This window comes from Aethalodelphis obliquidens, unplaced genomic scaffold (assembly GCF_003676395.1).
Source record: "Aethalodelphis obliquidens isolate GAN/ISIS:26980383/991018 unplaced genomic scaffold, ASM367639v1 scaffold3, whole genome shotgun sequence".
Classification (NCBI taxonomy): Eukaryota; Metazoa; Chordata; class Mammalia; order Artiodactyla; family Delphinidae; genus Aethalodelphis; species Aethalodelphis obliquidens.
The window spans coordinates 47675044-47695293 of record NW_020837947.1 but is presented as its reverse complement, the minus strand read 5'-3'; the positions used below and the strand labels follow the sequence as shown (position 1 = coordinate 47695293).

The window sequence follows — 20250 nt, the reverse complement described above, 5'->3', positions numbered from 1 at the left end:
TCTATAGCGCTTCATACCTTCTTTTTTTTCTTCTTTTGAATATATTTATTTATTTATTTGGCTGCGTTGGGTCTTAGTTGTGGCATGTGGGATCTTCGTTGTGGCATGTGGGATCTTTCTTTGCGGTTAGTGGGCTCTTTGTTGCACCTTGAGGGCTTCTCTCTAGTTGTGGTGGGTGGGCTCCAGAGCACATGCGCTCAGTAGTTGCAGCACATGGACTTAGTTGCCCCGAAGCATGTGGGATCTTAGTTCCCTGACCAGGGATCGAACCCACGTCCCCTGCATTGGAAGGCGGATTCTTAACCACTGGACCACCAGGGAAGTCCCCATACCTTCTAACATGTTACATAATTTACTTGTGATGATTACTGTTTGCTCTCTGTGTGTATACCTCTGCTAGAATGTAAACTTCAGGAGGCTGAGGGTCCTCCTCTGTCTTGTTCAGTGAATGAACCCAAGCATCTACCATGGTGCCTAATGTACAGTGAGTGCTCAAGTATTTGTCGAATGACTATCTTATGGATAAGTCTAAAGTGACACCATATAAGCAGTATTCATTTTCTCTCCATTTTGATCTTTAAAATTCTCTACTTTGATACCAGAATGATGTTTCACATGTTATACCTATAGGACATGATGGTATTCATATCCATTCAACACTTAATCAAGAAGCTCAAATTCAGCAAACCTAAGACTAAGGAGCACTAATGCCATCTGTTGATGGGGAAAAGAGTTGATGTGTTTTGCTTTTGACCCATAGCTTTATCTGCATGTTGAAATTGAAACTTTATAAATGGAAGAAATTTCTGTGTCTCTGTCACTATTGTGTAAGTGTATGGAAGGGTGAATGGCTATCCCCATTAACAAGGAAATCTAGACAACTGGTGTCTTCTCTACGGTGTAGCAGCTGAAAATCTCGCAGAGCCTTGGGTGGTGTGTGTGAGAACAGGATGAGGATGCAGGACCAGAGCCTGACCACAAGTCTGCATTGCTTTGGTAGAGCACTGACCACAGGGCCACGTCAGCCGGATGACTGATAAATGCCTACAAAATGACAACGATGATGCAACTCTTCTCAGCGGCAGTGTTCCATCCTCAGTACGAGAATGATGACTTAGTTTTTATTGCTTTCACATCTGTCCACCACTACTCGCCTTGAAAAGCTGCACCTGTGTTCTTTGACTCCAGAACATATGGCAGTCAAGTTTTGGTTTTTAAGCTCTGATCCACATAGTTCTCTATCGGAGAGAAGACGACTGACTCATGCGTTGAAATCTGCAACATATATGTTTATTAGCCCATTTTGAAAAAACTCCGTAAGTTATAAGTGTGTCATTTTTGTGGCAGATAGTAGTTGTTCTCAAAAGAAACTCTGATCTGGTAGGGAAGATCCCACTTTTCTGAGACTATGATTGAAGGCACCATCATTTGCCTGCTGACAGGGCACTTAAGTGGACACCAAGTCCAGCTGTAATTGGGAACAAACAAGTTGTGTTTTTATTTTTTAATTTTTAAAAATATTTATTAATTTGGTTGCATTGGGTTTTAGTTGCAGCACGTAGACTCCTTAGTTGCGGCTTGCCGGCCTCAACTATTTGTGGCATGTGGGCTCTTAGTTGTGGCCTGCGTATGGGATCTAGTTCCCAGATGAGGGCTCGAACCTGGGCCCCCTGCTTTGGGAGCACAGAGTCTTAACCATTGTGCCACCAGGCAAGTCCCAACAAGTTGTGTTTTATTTTATTTTATTTTTTAATTTTTTTTAAATTTATTTATCTTATTTATTTTTGGCTGCACTGGGTCTTTGTTGCTGTGCATGGGCTTTCTTTAGTTGCAGTGAGCGGGGGCTACTCCTCGTTGCGGTGTGCGGCCTTCTCATTGCAGTGGCTTCTCTCATCGTGGAGCACAGTCTCTAGACACGTGGGCTTCAGTAGTTGTGGCACACAGGCTCAGTAGTTGAGGCTCGTGGGCTCCAGAGCGCAGGATCAGTAGTTGTGGCGCATGGGTTTAGTTGCTCCACGGCATGTGGGATCCTCCCAGACCAGGGCTGAAACCCGTGTCCCCTGCATTGGCAGACAGATTCTTAACCACTGCGCCACCAGGGAAGTCCCCACAAGTTGTGTTTTAAAACTAGAAATGAAAATTTGAGGCAAATAAGCCGATAAATGGGACATGTAGTACCTTGGGAGATATTTTATGGCTTTGGTTAATGCCAAATGCTCTGTGGCTCAGTACTGGAATGTAGCTGTTAGACCTCACTGGCCAGGTCACCTCTGGCCATGTTGTGGTGACAGCAGGAATATTATCCCAAGCCAGAGCTCAGGGCGCTGAGCCATGCAAATAGGAACAGCAGACATGCTTTCATCTCTTTTGTGGCTTCCTCAGAGGGGGATTCAGGTAACGTTTGTCAAGAATCTGTCATGTGTCAAGCATCTCCACAAAATCTCAGGTAACCATCATAAGGATGAGTGTAATAAGTATAATAAATAACTATATACTTGGAGCTAAGGAAACAACTCTGCTAAGTTAAGCTGTGCTTAGTCGAGGTCACTCACTGAGTTTGCTCAGAGCTGGGATTTGAACATAGATCTCGGACTCTAAGTCTCATGTTCTTTTCGTAAAATAGTCCGCCGTTCCTTCATCGGATCACCTCAGAGGTGGAGTGCTGCCTACTGTCAGCCACACTGGGCCTGGACCAGAGTTTTCTTTGCCTTGCAAGTTTCCCTCTGTTCTCTCAGAACGAAGCACAGAGGCAGGGTTGGACCATCCTGGCACTCAGAGGATGCTGCGCAGCCACGGAGAGGACTCCTGAGGAAACAGGCTAATGGGGATGATGGGATACCACCTAACCTTTCTTCCAGACCCCACATCTCCTCTTTTGGTCTTTAGTACGTTGTGAATATGAGAAAACTGAATTGCTTTTCACAGCCTGTGACAAGCAGAACATGGAATATACATAGTTTTATGTTCAGTTTTGTTTCCTATAATAAACATTAAGCATAGCAGAAGAAAAAAATGGACAAATGTATAAATTTATAGCAAGAGCTATCTTATGTTTGATTAATAACATAAGTACTGTTAGAGGAAAATGGAAAAAAGCAAATTGCTTGAATTTTAGAGTTATATATAAACTCTCTGAGGCCACTGATGAATCATTAAGTGTCCTGAGAAAGCCCTAAAAGCCTTGGAAAAGCTGTTCCTTCTCTCTTGTTTTTTTTTCCCCCCCAGCTATATCTGTAATGTTTTTCTTCTTTTTAAAATGAAGTATAGTTGATTTACCATATTATATTAGTTTCGGGTGTACAGCATAGTGATTCGGTATTTTTATAGGTTATACTCCATTTAAAGTTATTATAAGATATTGGCTATATTCTCTGTGCTATACAATATATCCTAGTAGCTTAATTATTTTATACATAATAGTTTGCACCTCTTCATGTCCTACCCTCTATTTTGCCCCTCCCCCCATCCTCTCCCCACTGGTAACCACTAGTTCGTTCTCTGTCCTTCTGTCTTGTTAATGTGTAAATTTCACCAGGTCTTTTGTTTTTTTTTAAATTAATTAATTAATTTTATTTCTGGCTGTGTTGGGTCTTCATTTCTGTGCGAGGGCTTTCTCTAGTTGTGGCAAGCGGGGGCGACTCTTCATCGCGGTGCGCAGGCCTCTCACTATCGTGGCCTCTCTTGTTGCGGAGCACAGGCTCCAAACGCACAGGCTCAGTAGTTGTGGCTCCGGGCCCAGCCACTCCGCGGCATGTGGGATCTTCCCGGACCAGGGCTCGAACCCGTGTCCCCTGCATTGGCAGGCAGATCCTCAACCACTGCGCCACCAGGGAAGCCCTGGTCTTTTGTTTTTAACTGTCTCATGTTTTATTTGTTAAAATATAATATACTTTTGAATAATCTCAAAATTTAACTGTAGTATGGATATTTGCTTATCCCTCAACTCATTGTATTAATATCAAATTAAAGTTTGTGCAAGTTTGAGGAACCTAAATTTAGCTGATAAGGGTTCTATCATGATTTTTATATCAACTAGAAAATAAATTGTTATGATAGAGGATTAATAGAAATAGAAATCTTAATTTGAAGAATGTTCCTTTGTGAGGCTATACCTGGACATTGACTTTTACCCCACATTTACCAGGTGGCTCTGGTGAGGGGAAAGAATTGTCTGATCCATTGAGAGTATATTTCTGCTAGTTTAACCTTATCTCTAAATTCTGACACACCTCTTTGGAAAAGGCCTCACAGACACTAACTCCAAGGATTACAGAGCACCAGGAGAAAAGGCCACTTTATGTATTCATGCTGTAGGGAAGAGTCTTGAGATCCAAAGGAAGTTTGAGGGCTGCACATCTCTTATGTATTAGCTCCCAGATGCCCTGCCACTTTCCATTTTCCCCACTTTCTAGCCCCATTATCTGTATCTAGTTTTTTTCACCCCTCTACTTGTTGGCAGCTCACTTGTAATCAGAAAGTTTATATTCCCTCGTAACAGATTGGAGAAAAACTCATTTAATGGTAGGTAGTGCCTACCATTTGGAGGCAAAATTGCAAACATGGACAACTGGTGTGCAGTTATGTAATCCAGCTGTGTCTGCATCCATGTCAAATTCAACTGATTTATTCTCAGAGTAACATGACCAGAACAACTGTAGCATTCAGTCTTCAGAGCACGGTTTAAGATTCTGTGTGCCCAGTCCTCACAGCCATGCAAGGGTTTGTTTTAAACCATAAGTTTCTTTTAAACACATATAGTATTTTTTATTTCCCACATGTTTAATTAACATTTAGTTTATAAGAAGCTCCCACAAATATTCTCTGTCACTGGAGCCTCAGGGCCACCCTATGAGATGGGCAGGATCGGTTTCCATTCAGCAGGAAAGGAACCGGACTTGGGGTTGTTAAGACAACTTGCTTAGGGTTGAAAGGCCGGTGCCTGGTGCAGCTGGGGCTTGAGCCTGGTCTTCTTAAGAGTGTGGCTTTGAAGATATTTAAATGCCTGCAAAAAAAAGGACAGTAATTTAGGCGTTGAAGGGATTGTACGGGTCACTTAATTGCACTTTTCTTTTTTTAAGTCTGGTAGAGGGACTAAGACACAGAAAGGTTAAGTTGCTTGCCAAATGTCACATAGTTATAAAAGTGGCAGAACCTGGTGTAACATGCAAGAATATCCGTGGAAAATGAATGGAAGCTTATCGTAGCCTAAAGTGTAAATGTGTATGTAGTAGAAACTGAATCATTAAAGGAGTGAAGTTGTCTCACCTTACATAACTCTAGTCAATTTATAGGGTTCATTTCCCAATCGGGAGGTTGCTTCCCCATTTTGACACAGTCTAGTTCTTCAAAGCTGCCAGTAACAGTTGTACTGGCTTTGTCGTCTTTCTTTCATGGATATATTTAGAGCTCAGGGTTATGGTTATTGTGTGGCAGAGCCCTGAGAATGCAGGATTCATAGCAGAATCCATGTAAACCAGAGGTTACTGTATATTGGGCCAGGACTGGGCTGCTGAGCTGACCTCTCCTGTTGTGTTTATCTCTGTTCATTGTAAGGTTCTGGCAGAAGAGCCTTGGTGCCCATTACATGTCCTCAGCCCTGGGATGATGATTGCAGAGTTTTGGAAACATTTTTAGAATGATTTCCAATGGAGTTGCATAATCTGAAGAGTTGCCCTATCTCAGTCTTCTTGGCACTGCAAGCAAATAAAAGAGGCAGAGTTGACGTTTTAATTTTGTTTTTAGCCTGGGCACTAAACACTAGAGGCTAAGTACTAGGGGCTAAAGTTTCATTATTTCCTCCCTCCCTTCCTTCTTTTTGTTCTTGATTTGGTTTATTATTCTGATTATTGTTACTTTAACACTTATTAGCTATGCAGAATGCTATGGTAGTTTGCAGAATAAAAAGTAATCACATTGCTTTTTCACCAAGATTTTCTAATTTAAGTAATTTTTCTTCTATTTTTCATTCAAAAATAGGCTTATAAAATTTCTTTGACACAAGAATATTTCTTTGTATAGTGTATTAATTTAAATATCAGAATTAACCATTAAGATTCCCTGTGTGCTGATTATATATACCCACGCACAACTCCTACATTTTTTCCCTATTATGTGGTCTGGAAGTGTTTTGTTTGTTCACTTATTTTCATTTCATTCATTCATTCCCATCCCAGTGAACTTCCAGAAAGAATATAAAGGTATTTCCTTCACACATATATTTTCTGATTCAACTCTGACAGCAGCCTTTTATGAGGAAAGCAGTGCTAATACTGGTTTCTCCCACTAATAGATAAGAACCTTGACCATCAGAGAGGTTGTATTTTGCTCAGAGTTGCACAGTCAGTGGCAGGGATGTTATTAGAATAGAATTAGAATGGGTTATTCCATTCTGTCACTGTTGTATTTTCTTACACATATGTGACTTCCTCTAATTACAACTCAGTTGTACAGATTCAGGTTGAGCAGATTCAAGCATTCAAGTGAATATCTGGCAAATATTCACTGAGCACCTGTCGGGTGCCTCTAGGTGTGGGGATGCAGTGGTGAGAACAGACGTGATCTCTGCTCTCACGGAGCTCAATAAATAAGTAAGCACATAAATAAACAAGGTAGTTTTCACATAGTGATATTTTCTTTGAAGAAAATAAAATGAGATGGAAGGTGATGGTGGGATGTAACCTTAGTTTGTAAAGTCAGGGACAGCCTCTTTGAGGAGGTGCCAGTAGGTGCCTTCTCTCAGTGAAGGGTAGCGTTAGGTATTTGGAAGATACAAAAATGATACAGCTTCCTATTGCCCTCAGGAAGCCTGTGACATGGAATTTCTCTAGTTTCCATCTTTAAGGCCAGCCAACAGTTGATGAATTTTTTTATTCAACTTATTTTTATCTGATATATTCAAATCTGCATGTTAGAATTTTAAAATTCTTGCATAGGACCCAAGCTTTGCTTTTTCTCCAGATACTTCATTCACGACTTATAACTTCTGATAATACACTACAGTTTCTCAGTTCTCATGTGATTATTACAGGAGTGAATAGACATCCTCTCTCCATCACTTTATCCCCACTTTTCAGATTTTTTTCAATGGTGTCTATGCTTTTCTTGCTTTTCTAACCTTGCATTTATTTCCCTGCAGATCTCAACATCTGCTGAAATTTGACTACTCAGGTTAGTGAAAATTTGCCCATTTATCAGTTTTGTGCCTTAGGCAGTATTCACCAGCATTCTCCTACTTGAGATGAATAAGGATCTTTACTTCTCTGGCCACTTGTGTGTGACTAATTAATGGTGAAGTTAAATATCTACAGAACATTTTCATCAAAAAAAAGCTAGCCGGGTTGTTTTTGGGTTTTTTTGGAATTTTTTTTCTTTCGAATTGTAATACACTAGCATAGGAACATGATAGGAAGACATTACGTAATTAATACATAAGAAATCTAGAAAACTGATTATTTACAAATAAACTAAAACAGAGCTGCTGCTTTTAGTAAGGTAGAGTAAGTTTGTCATGTGTTCCAAATTGTATTTATTTAGCCAAAAATAAGTATTTACAAATAATTCAACAATAGTTTTTAGAAGTGATGCATGGTTTATTCAGGCATGAAAATTATCCCTAGAATGTAGGCCCCAAACTGCTAAAAGATTTAAAATTTGGAGGGAAAACGAAATCCACAAACATTTAAGAATATCTGATTTTAACTTAAGTTGAAAAGCAGCAGTAGTGTATTTTTGTTAGGCCCTTATCCTGTATAATGTATTCAATGTAAGTATGGGAAAGGCTGGTGAAAACTGTGGATTTATCTACAAAATACATTGGGGAGTTTTGTGTGGGGAGTGTCCTAACACCTCAGGAAATGATAAAGAAGAACCAGGTAAGGTAGATTAGACAAGGGTAGGGACAGAGCCTCCTTTCCATTGCTCCATCCCCAGCACCAAGCATGTGCCTGGCACACAAATACTTTTTGACCAGTTTGAGGCTGAGCTATAGGTTGGTTGAATTGCTGGAATATGATGTCTACTAATTTCCCTACTTGTGACTACTTTTCATCCTAATAATACTTTATGTTCTTCAAATTCTTTTTTCTTTGATCCTCAATATACAACCCCTGGAGGTGAGAACAGTTTTATCTCCATTTTATAGGGAGAGGAGTTAGTTGCTTTTGAGACTTTCTCTGGCCACATACAAATAGTTAGTGGCAGGGTGTGGTTTAAAGGTTAAATAATAGAAGTAAAAGTATGCTTATCTAGACTAGTGTCAATGTGGAGTAATTTAAAGATACGGAAATGGGTGGCTCGAGGTACATAGTCAGCCCTGCTGAGGTGAAACAATACCTCTTAGGCCTTGTACCATCTTCCAAGCTGCTTCCAGGAGAATGGGATGCCTAGGTGACCACAGCCCAATAAGTAGCCTAACAGATGACCCACGCTCTTGACCCATGTACCCATCTGTGCAATTTAAAATGTTGCCATATGTTGATTATTTAATTTATGAAGCATTACAATAGCCTCAACGTACATCCGGTATCCCTATTCCTACTTAACTGTATCTGCTTCTGTGAATACATTTTTTCCTTTTATGTTTCTTTCTCCTCGGGAGCTGTCTTAGGGACTTTTCACGATTCCCTGCCAGTGTCTCCTGTTCTTCAGCTCTCGGGGCTGCCTTGGATCCTGGAGTAGGGGTTGCCCAGTCCTAGGGTTCCCGTCCTACCTCTTCCTTGTGAGGTGCTTTCTAAGTTCTGTATCACGTTCACCTTCACAGCCACCCTGTCACACATCTAGAGCAGTGTGTCAGACCCAGTGCCTCCTTTTCTCTCCTGAAACAAAATTCCTAGGTCATGAAACCTGCCTATATACATAATTTTAAAAAAATCAGTAATGCCCCACTTGTAACACAAGGAGAAATAAAAAGTAATTCTTGAATAAAATAAAGGTAATGCTTGGGATACATGTGACAACATAGAGGAACCTTGAAGACATTATGCTAAATGAAATAAGCCAGATACAAAGTCTATGATTCCACTTAGATGAGATACCTAGAGGAGTCGAATTCATAGAGACGAAAGTAGAATGGGGGCTGCCAGGGACTTGGAGAAGGGGGGACAATGGGGGTTATTATTTAATGGGTACAGAGTTTCAGTTTGAGAAAATGGAAAAGTTCTGGAGATAGATGGTGGTGATGTTTGCACAAGAAGGTGAATACTTAATGCCAATGACTATACACACTCAAAACTGGTTTAAATGGTAAATGTTATGTGATATAAATGTTGTTAAAATAAAAAACAATAATTGGAAAAAAGGTAATGCTTGGACACAACTATATCAGAAAGATAAAAATAGCCTCCACAGATTTCCGAAACACCCCCAAGGGAGTGGTACTGCCATTATTGTGAACCAGTGTGCAGTATTGGTTTGAAACTAAGAAACTGATGCCCAAGATCTTAGACTCAATAAGGAGTAGAGCTCATAATTTGACTCCAAAGACTTTTTTCTTCCTACTATGCCTAGGCCTTCCAACTCTCAGTCCACAAAAGTTTTCTCTTTGCCATGCCAGCTGCCTTAATCCAGACCACTCAGGCTTTGTACTTTCTTATCTATCCTAAAGGGGTGTGGTCCTTTTCTTCCTGAACACTAAAATCACAAGACAGGACTGAACATGTTTAAAATAATGTTAATCACCAACACCCCCAAACTCTGAAATAGTCTTATTCTTAAGAAAAGGGTAAAAAATCGGGGTAGACAATCTCACAAGTATGTGAAAGCGACAGCAGTGGAAGGAAAACTTTTCTGGGCCGAATCCTAACAATTGCTTTTTTTTTTCTTTGGACGTGCCCCGCAGCATGCGGGATCTTAGTTCCCCAACCAGGGATTGAACCCATGCCTCCTGCAGTGGAAGCTCGGAGTCCTAACCAGTGGACTGCCAGGGAATTCCCTAATCCTAATAATTTTTAATCTTCATTCAGATAAAATTTTTTTTGAATTTTATGTGATACTAGGGAGAGAGTTGGCAATTAGATAACTCTTAGAATTAATAGAAAAGACACTCACTATGGTGTGCCTTAGGAAGACTAGAGGAGAAAGGAGGCCAGATGGCTTTTGGTAAAAGGGTTCTCTAGCCAGCACCACTAGTCTGAGGGAATCTTAGTGAGGAGAGGGTAGAAGAAGGTAGAATTTTCATGGAAGGATCAATCTTTTTTCACTTTAGAATTAAGGGCAAAATTAAGCTGAATAAGAACTAATAGTGCTCTAATTTCTCTCAAAAATTAGATCTACCTTAAACAAATTAAAATTTCAGTAAAACAACAGTCTACACATCTTTCTGTGTTCAAGAAGAAATAGAACCAATTATGATAATTTACAAAATATCTGGCTTATTAGCATTATAGCCAGGGTCATTAAGTAAAGTTATAAAATTACCCAGGAATCCTAGTGATTTAACTAATACTTTCTGAAATTATCCCTTTCTATTTTAAGATGAAGTCTATCTTAAACTTCTAAAATTTAACCTTAATTGAACTAGCCTTTTGTTGGGTATATTTGTTCAATTTGGACTACTTTTCCAAATTCATGCAATTCAGCTAATGACTGCAGACTCCATAACCCACACCTATCTATTTGCATGTACATTTAGCTGATAGGTGATTTTATCACCAGATAAATCCAGGAGTAAGTTTAAAAGAGCATATCCCTCCACCTTTTTTTAAACAAATACAAACATAGAAACACATGATGCCTCAGAAGAGCATTAATCACAACCAGGAGTCCACATCTTCGGAGACCTTTCTATCACCGTGTATCTTCAGAGTACTCTACTAAAGCGTTAGTCAGGCGGTCATGCAGTGGACCATGGCTGAGACCTCCCGAGCCATCTTGACCAGAGTAGAGACAGTCTACCTCCTTCACAGATGGGCACTGTCTTAACAATTCACAGTCCATTGTGTTCATCCCAACTATCCAGGAACCAAGGGTCTGAGAGAGTGGTGACCCTGGTGTGCCAAGAATGAGACTTCAAGAAAGAAACTCTTCAGAATCATATTTGAATTTAGGTGGAATGAATAAAAGTTTTTTAAAAAATGGATTAAACATCTTTCATTGTTCTGGAAGGACTAGAATAATTTTTGATAATTTGAGAAATATCTGACACAGAAATTATTGTCAGGGTCACTAAATAATTTCAAGTTACCTAAAAATCCTAGTGACTTATTTTTTATTTTAAGATGAAGTTCATCTTAACTTCTGTAATTCAGGATTATTTGAACTGGTATCTGAATCCAAATTGGTTTTGACAGACACTTCCTCTAGAACATGTTGCCAAATCTTGATCTGATCTAAATAATGCTATGTTAAGGATGGACTTTTCTTTTTTAATCTAAGGAAAATTATTTTTCAAAAAAACAAAAAGAAAAATGAAGGATTTAAAGAATTTTTAGAGTTAGAAAATGTTTTCAAAATCAGACCAAAGTTTTCCAAACCATTAGCTATCTTCCTTCCTTCCGAACTCTTTTTCTATCCCTTGGTGGCTGTTAAATAATTTTCCTGGAAACTCTTCCCTCTTTTTTTCTCAGTCCTGACATTTATCTGTCTTAACAGCGCCATGTGTGAATACTTGCACTATGGAAACCCATCTTAATGAAATGGAAAGACTGGCCGTTTAAAAAAACAAACAGAACCAACTACCCATGCCTCCTAGAGTCCTGCCAGGCCAAAGGTCTGCCCTCCACTGGGTCAGCTGCTGAGCAGGCAGGCGGTACCCGCACCACGGGTTTAGTCATGTCAAATATCTTACTAGTATAGAGACAGTGGGCTGCCTAAGATGTTAGTCCTTAAAAATGTTGGCAGGCAAGGAAATCCTGCGTTTTCACTTCAAGTACATCTTGGAGCTGTTTTATTTCAAAGCACAGTTTATCAAATTTAACAAGTTAAAATGATGTTTTGAGGCTGACCTAATCAATGACTGTCTTATGGCTATAGAGTCCGATTTCAATATTATATGATATAAAGGGCTTAATTTTATGTACCCATATCTGTGGACTTAGTTTCCTGCTATCTTGAGTCACCTCACTGGGCTTGCTGGTGTACACTGCCCATGTAAAACTTCCTCAGGGAATGAATGCCCTTTCTTCCTTTTCTTAGCAAAAACAGAGATAGAGAAAACACAGTTGTTTAAAAAGGAAAGAAAAAAACCAAACCAAACCCTCGTTCCATTCAGAAGATTTCTGTTCATCTTTCTTTGAAGTCAAAGGGTAGTATAAAGTTTTGATTTGCAACAAAATCTGAGATTATCCATTAACCACTCTAGCAGGCCTTCTACTGCCTTTCAAATGTACATCTAATTTTTAAAGGGACCAGGCTCTTTTCTTTGTGTTTACCTTTCAAAAAGTATATTTAAGTAGAATGGTCTTTTAGAGTTACGGAGTAGCTTTTCAGATGTTGAAAGGATATATTCTTAGAAAAACTGCATGCAAATGAGAGGCAACAAGCTGAAACTGCTTGCAAATGAGAGGCAACAAGCTGAAACTGCTAATCTCAGGAGTGAACAGCAAGTGAGAAGTACTCTGAATGCAGCATCTCTGTTGGGAAGTAGGAAGCTGCAGAAATCATTCTGAATTCCACAACCCCTGAAAATACTGTGTAGCATTTACTATCCCATTTTTGAATGTACTGCGTAAATGTAAATGATACGGGTCCCCTGTCCTCGCCAAGAGTTTATTCTCAGACACAGAAGGAGTGCACGTGACTACCTGTTGCCCACCTTCTTTTCAGCTTGATGGTATGGATCTGAAGAGGAGGGCAGAGGATCAGGGAATCAAATGCTCACAGACAAGGACAGATGATGACTGCTGTCTGGAATCTGTTAATCTCCCAAAGGGCGTAGTAACTGCAACAACAGCGGATGATAAATATTGTCGTTTTGTTTTGTTTTTCCTCCATCCTGCAAAGGCAGTTGTAGTTTCATTAGTCCCATAGCCTGCAGTGCTCTATTGGGCCCGGACCGGGGCACAAACCCGGGTCCCCTGCATCGGCAGGCGGACTCTCAACCACTGCGCCACCAGGGAAGCCCTCCCTTCTTTCTTAACTACTATACACCCCCAAAGATGTATAGTTTAAATTGTATATACCAAAGTTTTATCATGTTTTTATGTAATAAGTTACATAAAAGATATTAAACAAAAACCACCCATCCCCTTAAAAAGTTGTGTGTGTGGAAGGACAGTGAGGCTAATGACCATCATGGCATGGCCAAATAACACAATCTTAGAAAACAGAACTATAAGTAATTATTAGACTTTTTTTTTTTTTGGCTGCACCGTGTGGCTTGTGGGATCTTAGTTCCCTGACCAGGGATTGAACCCGGGCCCTCGGCAGTGAAAGTGCCGAGTCCTAACCACTGGACTGCCAGGGAATTCCCTAATTATTGGACCTTTTGGACCAGTGACCTCCTTGTTTTGCAGATGCGTAGCATCACTGGATTTCAGGGGCTTCCGTAAAGTGAGTTGGGATGCCCTTCTGTTGGGCCATCTTCTGTTGTGAAACCATTTGTCAAGGAGAAGCTTGAGTTTCTAACGCACTTACGTCAGCTGTATTGGACCTGGTTTTGTACTATGGCCACCCCAAACTGAGCTTCCTTCATGGTTGACTCTCTGACAGCCAGAGGACTCAGCCTGGGATCTCAGTGGAAGAACACTGTCTGATGTCTCCAAATGTCTGGTCCTGAGGCTCCCTGTAGGGAAGAGGTAGAGAGGGGAGAAGCCAGGGCTAGGCCGATCCAGCAGGAGGGTCACTTTCTTAGGCTGCTGCCCTCGACCTCTCAAAAACGGCTCTGCCTCTGGGCTCTAGTGAGGGGGGAGGAACTTCTCTCTTCATGTGGCTGGTCAGAAACATGTCATCTGTAGAGAGAGGCTGAATCACCATTTACTTGAAGTGGGGATGGTTAGGAGGAAGGGGGTAAACTGTGAGCTAGTGTGTCTTTCTTTCACCCGTGGATAAAGAATGCGCAGATATTATGGGATTTAAGTTCTTGGTTATTTTTGGATAACAAAACAATAAATAGGGTTTCACACAATCCAAAAATGGCTTCTGTGGTTAGCGAAAGTTGTTTGAATGATGGAAAATGTTTCAGGAGCAGGGAGCGTTCAAGCTGTCAGTCAGCAAGGCTCTGGTAATCCCTGAAAGGTGTGCAGCCCTGGAGTAAACACATGTTTAGAATAGAAACAAAAGACTAATTCCCTAAAGGCACTTACACATTTGGATAAAGTCCACTTTAAACCACTGCCATACAAAATGGCGTTATCCCCTGTGTAGATAGTGGCTTCTAATATAAGCTTTGCGTCGGTTTAAATAAGTTAGGTTAAATACGGAAACATCTGTTCCACATTTTCATGTCCCTTTCCATGTGACTCTTTATGGGAAGTAATCAGTTTTGCCCAGCGTTCATGCATTCTGCTAAACTAAAATGTGTGCCAGTCTCCAGAGAGATGGGCAGGGATTCGTAGAATAGTTGGTGGCAGTCATGGGAGGCCCAGGCTGCAAGTAGAACATGCCAGCTTTCCTGGGTGCTACTCCCTCATCAAGAAAGGCTCTCTAAGATCCAGAGATGCAGCAGCCCCCGATTCCATTCTCCAGTCACCCAGATTCCCTTACTTCCTGACAAAAATCCAAAAAACAAAATAAACCTCAACTTTATTTTGCAAATTTTGGCTGAGGGTGGGGAAGGAGGTATAAGAAGCTGTAGTTCTTGCTTTACTTAAACAATGACAACAATAATAAAATTCAATGAAATAATGCCCCTTATAGCTGAAGAAGTAAGTTTCCACTTAAGTGTAATTTGAATTTACCAAATTTACCTTATTTCAAGAGACCCAAAACATTTCACCTCATTATTTCTTTTAAGGATTACAAAGTGTAGAGCAGGGGGCAAAAATAAACGACTAATAAAGGATAATAGCAATTTGGCAGGCAGGTGTTCTTAGTTTCATCAAAAGAATGACTAGCATATTCAGTCTTATTTGAATACTAAAGAACGTCTTAAAAAGTTATTCTAGATCCTTTGGGTGTTTCCTAAAGTAGATTAATACATCAGAGTCCGGATTCAAATTCCAAATAAAGCTGATGAATACACATAATTATTATCTCACCTGCCTTAGATCAGGTTATTCATTTTCTTCAGAATTGAGCTGGAATCCATCTCTGATAAGGACTTGGAGGAATTAGCCAGTTTGAGGTCACTTTTATCAATAGCTGTTTTATCTTTGTGACCATAAGTGAATTTCTTAGACCAGCACTGTCCAGTAGAAATATAATGCAAGCCACATAAGTAATTTAAAATTTTCTACTAACCACATTTTTAAAAGTTAAAAAAAAAATGAAATTAGTTTCATAATATATTTTATTTAGCCAATATAGCCAAACTGTTATTCTAACATGGAATCAGTATTTTAAAATTATTGAGATATTTTTTGTGTTTTTTTTTCCCACTAAGTTTTCTAAAATTTTTTTTTTGCGTTTTACACTTAAAGCACATCTCAGTTCAAACTAACCACATTTCAAGTGCTGGATAGCCCACACGTGGCTAGCACCTACTGTACTGGACAGCACAGTGCTGACATGGTGAGGCTCCGCAGCAAAGTAGGGAGGCTTTGTTGGTCAAACCAGGAGTTTGAGCTTTACCCTGAAGGCTGTGGGATCATAGCAGAGCAGTGTTATTTTTAATTTGGAACTTAATCAGGTGGTCTCAGAGAATGCAGGTTAGAGATTCAGGAGTTGGGGGCTGTAGCATGAAGCACGTTAAAGGCTGTTGTAGGGGTCCAGGTGAGGAGTGATAACCCAGACTCAAACACTGGGGGGGACATGGACCAAAGGAAGAGTGTCTGAGAGATTTAGGAGGTAAAATCATCAGAACTGGGTGGTGACTGCTGGATCTGAAGGGAGGGAGGGGATAATCTAGGATGGTTGTCCAGTTTCTAAACCTGGGTAGCTGGGCCAGCAGTAGTGGTGGTAACTGAAACGGAGGGAGGCAGGCTGTGAGGGGGTGAGTGCGGCAGGGTACCAGCTGGGCCATCGCGCTTTCCGGCAAATTTGCTTTGCAGGCTTTCAGAATTCAGGCCAGCGTTTGGTGTAGGGGACAGTGAGTCTGTTTGAAACAACTGTTTGTTATGATAGCTCAGTGATTTCAGAGAAAGCAGTGGGAGTACAGACATGCTTTTTCTCCTTGCTGTGAGCACAGATAGGTGATCACTGAGAAAGTGGAAGCGCTGAGCAAGAGGTGGAAAGCGTGGAACTTAGGGGCCATGGGAGCAAAGCTTGTGTTAGGCAGTGGGTGCTGAGCCGCAGGTTTTGTCACCCATTATAACACCTGCTAGTCACACTCCTTTTAAAACATTGTTGGGTTGTAGATTTGCAGTCACTATTCTAAGTAGACTGTAAATTGAGGGAAAAGGTCTTTAAAAAAAAAAAAAAGGCTAAAATTAATATCACTATTAACTGTGTGTCAGGCACTAAGTTCTTTACAGAGATATTTAATCCTCACAAACACCCTCTTGAAGTACTGTTGCTGTCTCCAGTTTACAGACAAGGAGACTGAGGCCCTAGAGATTAACAACTTACCCAAGGTCACAAGGCTAGCAAGGAATGGAACCAGGACTTAAATGCAAACATTCTCTCTCCAGGCCTTTCTTCTTTCTGTTAAACTGACTCTATTTTTATCTGTTCTAATGCCACACAAATAGGCAAATCCTCAGGCAGAGAACCTTATGCTTTTATCCTGTAAGCTCCAGTATAACTTATTTCAGTTTGGTTCAGGTCCTCCTAGAAGAGAGGAAACTCCAGAATTGAGCCTTAAACTACCTTTCAGGGGAGCAGATGATGGGTGGATCCTCGGGTGACCTTGTGAGAACAAGGTGGCACGGTGTGTTCAAAGGTCTCTTTCTTTAGCTCATGGCCCAGTGGTAACTGATAAAGGGTGTGCTGGTTACTTTTTATTAAAAATTTTTTTAAACCCTCTTATAAAAATTCTTATTTATAAACAAGCTAAACCATGTTAGCTTTTCTTCATGTGTTCTCATGAAAAATTTTATAAATTTTTTTTTACAGAACAAATTTTATAAATATTTGAATTTGGAAGGGGATGAGAGTCCATAACATGGTAGAGACACAAAGGCATTTGTACAGAGCTTCAAAACTTGTCCAGTTTTCCTACCATATTCAGTGTGGCTTCTTTCTCTTTGGTCTACAGATGAAACATGTGAATGAAAGGTTTCAAGATGAGAAAAATAAAGAGGTGGTTCTCATGTGCATCGGCATCACTTCAGGAGTTGGACGGCTGCTCTTCGGCCGGATCGCAGATTATGTGCCTGGTGTGAAGAAAGTTTATCTACAGGTACTTTCTTAATAAGCCTTTTTTCCTCCAGCAAATTTATCCTTACCACCTAATGGCTCATTATATGTACTTATTTGCTTAAATTCTTCTGTAAAAATGAGAAATACTTTCTAGAACCGAACTTTTACAAGCAGTTTTTCAAGGGCAAAATCAGTTATGAGTTTTGGGTTTTCAACATGAGAAATTGGCGAACAAACAACAATCTTTGTCTTGTCGTGGAACTCCACCAAACCAAAATGGTGTTTGCCCATTGTTTTTTCTAAGAATGATTTATTTTTGGCATAGTTCTCATAGTCACGTGCCTTTTGCAATACGCTGTGAAATTCAGGGGTGTGCGTGTCTTCTGAGTTTCTTTACTGCAGATCGCCTCCTGGGTATTGTGGGGTGTGCTATTCCAAGATCACGTCGACACTTATTTGACAAGTATTTAAGTGACTCCTCCGTGCCAGACGCTGTGCTAAACGGTACAGCTGAAGCATGGTCTGTGTGCTCAGTAGTTAATGGTCTCCGGGGAAGAAAGATAAAGCAGTGCTGCAGCACAGTGGAATAATGGTATGCTAGATGGGTGCCATAGAAACATAGGCACAGAGCATCTAAATCACTAGAGGAGGGTTGAGCAGGCTTCCTGGGCTGGTGGAGTGTTAAGCGGTGAGCAATAGTTAAATAGATAAGGAAGAGAGAAAAGGGTGTTTGTTGCAAGCAGAGGAAGCCACATGGGCAAAGAGATGTTAGGTCTGGGAAACAATGTTTGAATGGACTAAAGAGAGAATAGTAGATTGATTGGCTGAGGGATAGGCAGGAGTCAAGTTGGGAACGGCCTTTATGAGCACAGGAGAGGCCGAACTCTATCCTGAAATCTACCAGGAGCCATTAAGGATTTTAAGCAAGGGAGTGACATGACATGAGTTGTTTTTTTTTTTTGGTGGTACACGGGCCTCTCACTGTTGTGGCCTCTCCCCTTGCGGAGCACAGGCTCCAGACGCTCAGGCTCAGTGGCCATGGCTCACGGGCCCAGCCGCTCTGCGGCATGTGGGATCTTCCCGGACCGGGGCATGAACCCGTGTCCCCTGCATCGGCAGGTGGACTCTCAACCACTGCGCCACCAGGGAAGCCCTACGTGAGTTGTATTTTATAAAGCTTAACCTAGTGACTGTGAAGGGTGGAATACAGAGGAGGAAGGGCAAGAGTTCAGACAGTCACAAAAGGCCACATATCATGTGGTTCCCTTTATATGAAGTGTCCAGAATAGGCGGATCCTGAGACAGAGAGTGCAGCCTAGTGGTTGCTAGTGGCTGGGGGAAGGAGGGTATGGGGAGTGACTGCTCCTGGGTATGGGGTTTCTTTTGGGGTGTTGTAAATATCCTAAAACTAGGCAGTAGTGATGGTTGTACAATCTTGTTAAACTAAAACCCGCGGTGAATTGTGCACTTTAAATGCGTGGGTGAATTCTTTGGTATGTGAATTTATATTTCAATAAAGCTATTGTTATTATTTATTTTAAAAAGTGGAGGCACAGGGACTAGTTGGAGAATATTGAAATAGTCTAGGCAGGAGGAACCAGGGCAGAGATGTTGGGATCAAACAGGGAGTAAAACAGGGATACAGGAAATGAGAATTCAGTGGAGCTGCCTAAGCTGGGCCTGAGATTTGTGGCTCAGGTAACAGTGGAAGGTTTTGCTGTTTTATCAAGATCAGTAATTCAGTAGAACAGAGTAAGAGGATGAGTTTGTTTTTGCCATGTTAAGTTTGTAGTGCTTGTGGGAAAGCCAAGTTGAGTTTGGAGCTCGTGGGAGAGCGTGGCTGAGAGACCTGTGGGACTTCGGCATTCATGGGCTTGTATGGGGTGAGTAGAGCGTGTGCAGGGGACACTGAAAGGGAGTGGCCAGCCTGGTAGGAAAAAAGCGAGGCACATAGTGTTTCCAGGGGCAGGAGTGGTCAGCAGTGTCAGTAACTAGTGAGAGGGCAGGCACGTTAAAGACTAATAGGTTTTCACTGGATTTAGCAACAGAGGGGAGTTTCAGTGGAGTGGCAGGTGCAAAAGACTGATCACGATCAGCTGATTAAATGGAAATACAGGCAACTTTGTCAAGGGCTTGGCTGTGGAAGGAAGGTAAAGGAGAGACAAAATGGGGGCTTGGGACTGGGGATTGCGCACGTCCGTTCACTGTAGAGATGAGGGGCAGTATCTGAGCAGGGCCTTGAAGGAAAGGTAGAACTTGGGCGAAGGACATGGTTGGAAAAGATATTTATTACAGATAAATTGCCTTTAATTGATTTGAAATAATAGCCATCCCCATTTACTGAGCACTTCCGTGTGCCAGACGATGAACTGAATGCTGTACGTACATTATCTTCTTTCCTCCTTGCCCAGCCCTTTGAGGAAGGTACCGTCGCTGTTTCCACTTAGGGATGCCAACACGGAAGAACAGGGAAGCTACCTCACTGTGGGTGTTTGTGTATAGGGCCAGGCAGAGAGCTGCAGGAAGGAGTCTGGTCACACGGCTAGAAGGAAGTGCAGACAGCTAGTAGAGTGCTACTTTTTAAAATATTCACTGTGTTAGGATCATTCCCCCTTTTATTAATACCCAACTGCGGATATCCCTGTTGAACACTTAGCAGAACATTGTCTTGTTCTCAAGTGTCAAGGGAGCCCTCTAATGGAAATTGGTTGTATTACAGACTTTTGGCTTCCTTTCATTTATTAAAATAAAAAAGGAGTGCCCATTGTGCCCCAAGCACCAGCCCAGACCCTGGTAGGGGTGATACAAACAAGACAGACGTGGTCCCTGAGTTCCTGGAGCAAGACTTGAGGCAGGAGGAAGCTGGGAGTGAATGGGAACTCAAGAAGACAGGGAGAGTGGCCTGGGAAGAGGTTGGGA

General features: G+C 41.2%; 1 protein-coding gene across 1 annotated transcript in view; it reads left to right on the top strand.

Annotated features, from left to right (window-relative positions):
• The window catches only part of SLC16A10 (solute carrier family 16 member 10), a 133873-nt gene that overhangs the window by 102658 nt on the left and 10965 nt on the right, over positions 1–20250 (top strand). The window contains exon 4 of the mRNA XM_027088509.1: positions 17228–17371. Within this exon, the coding sequence (XP_026944310.1) occupies positions 17228–17371 (144 nt within the window). The remainder of the gene's footprint in view (positions 1–17227; positions 17372–20250) is intronic.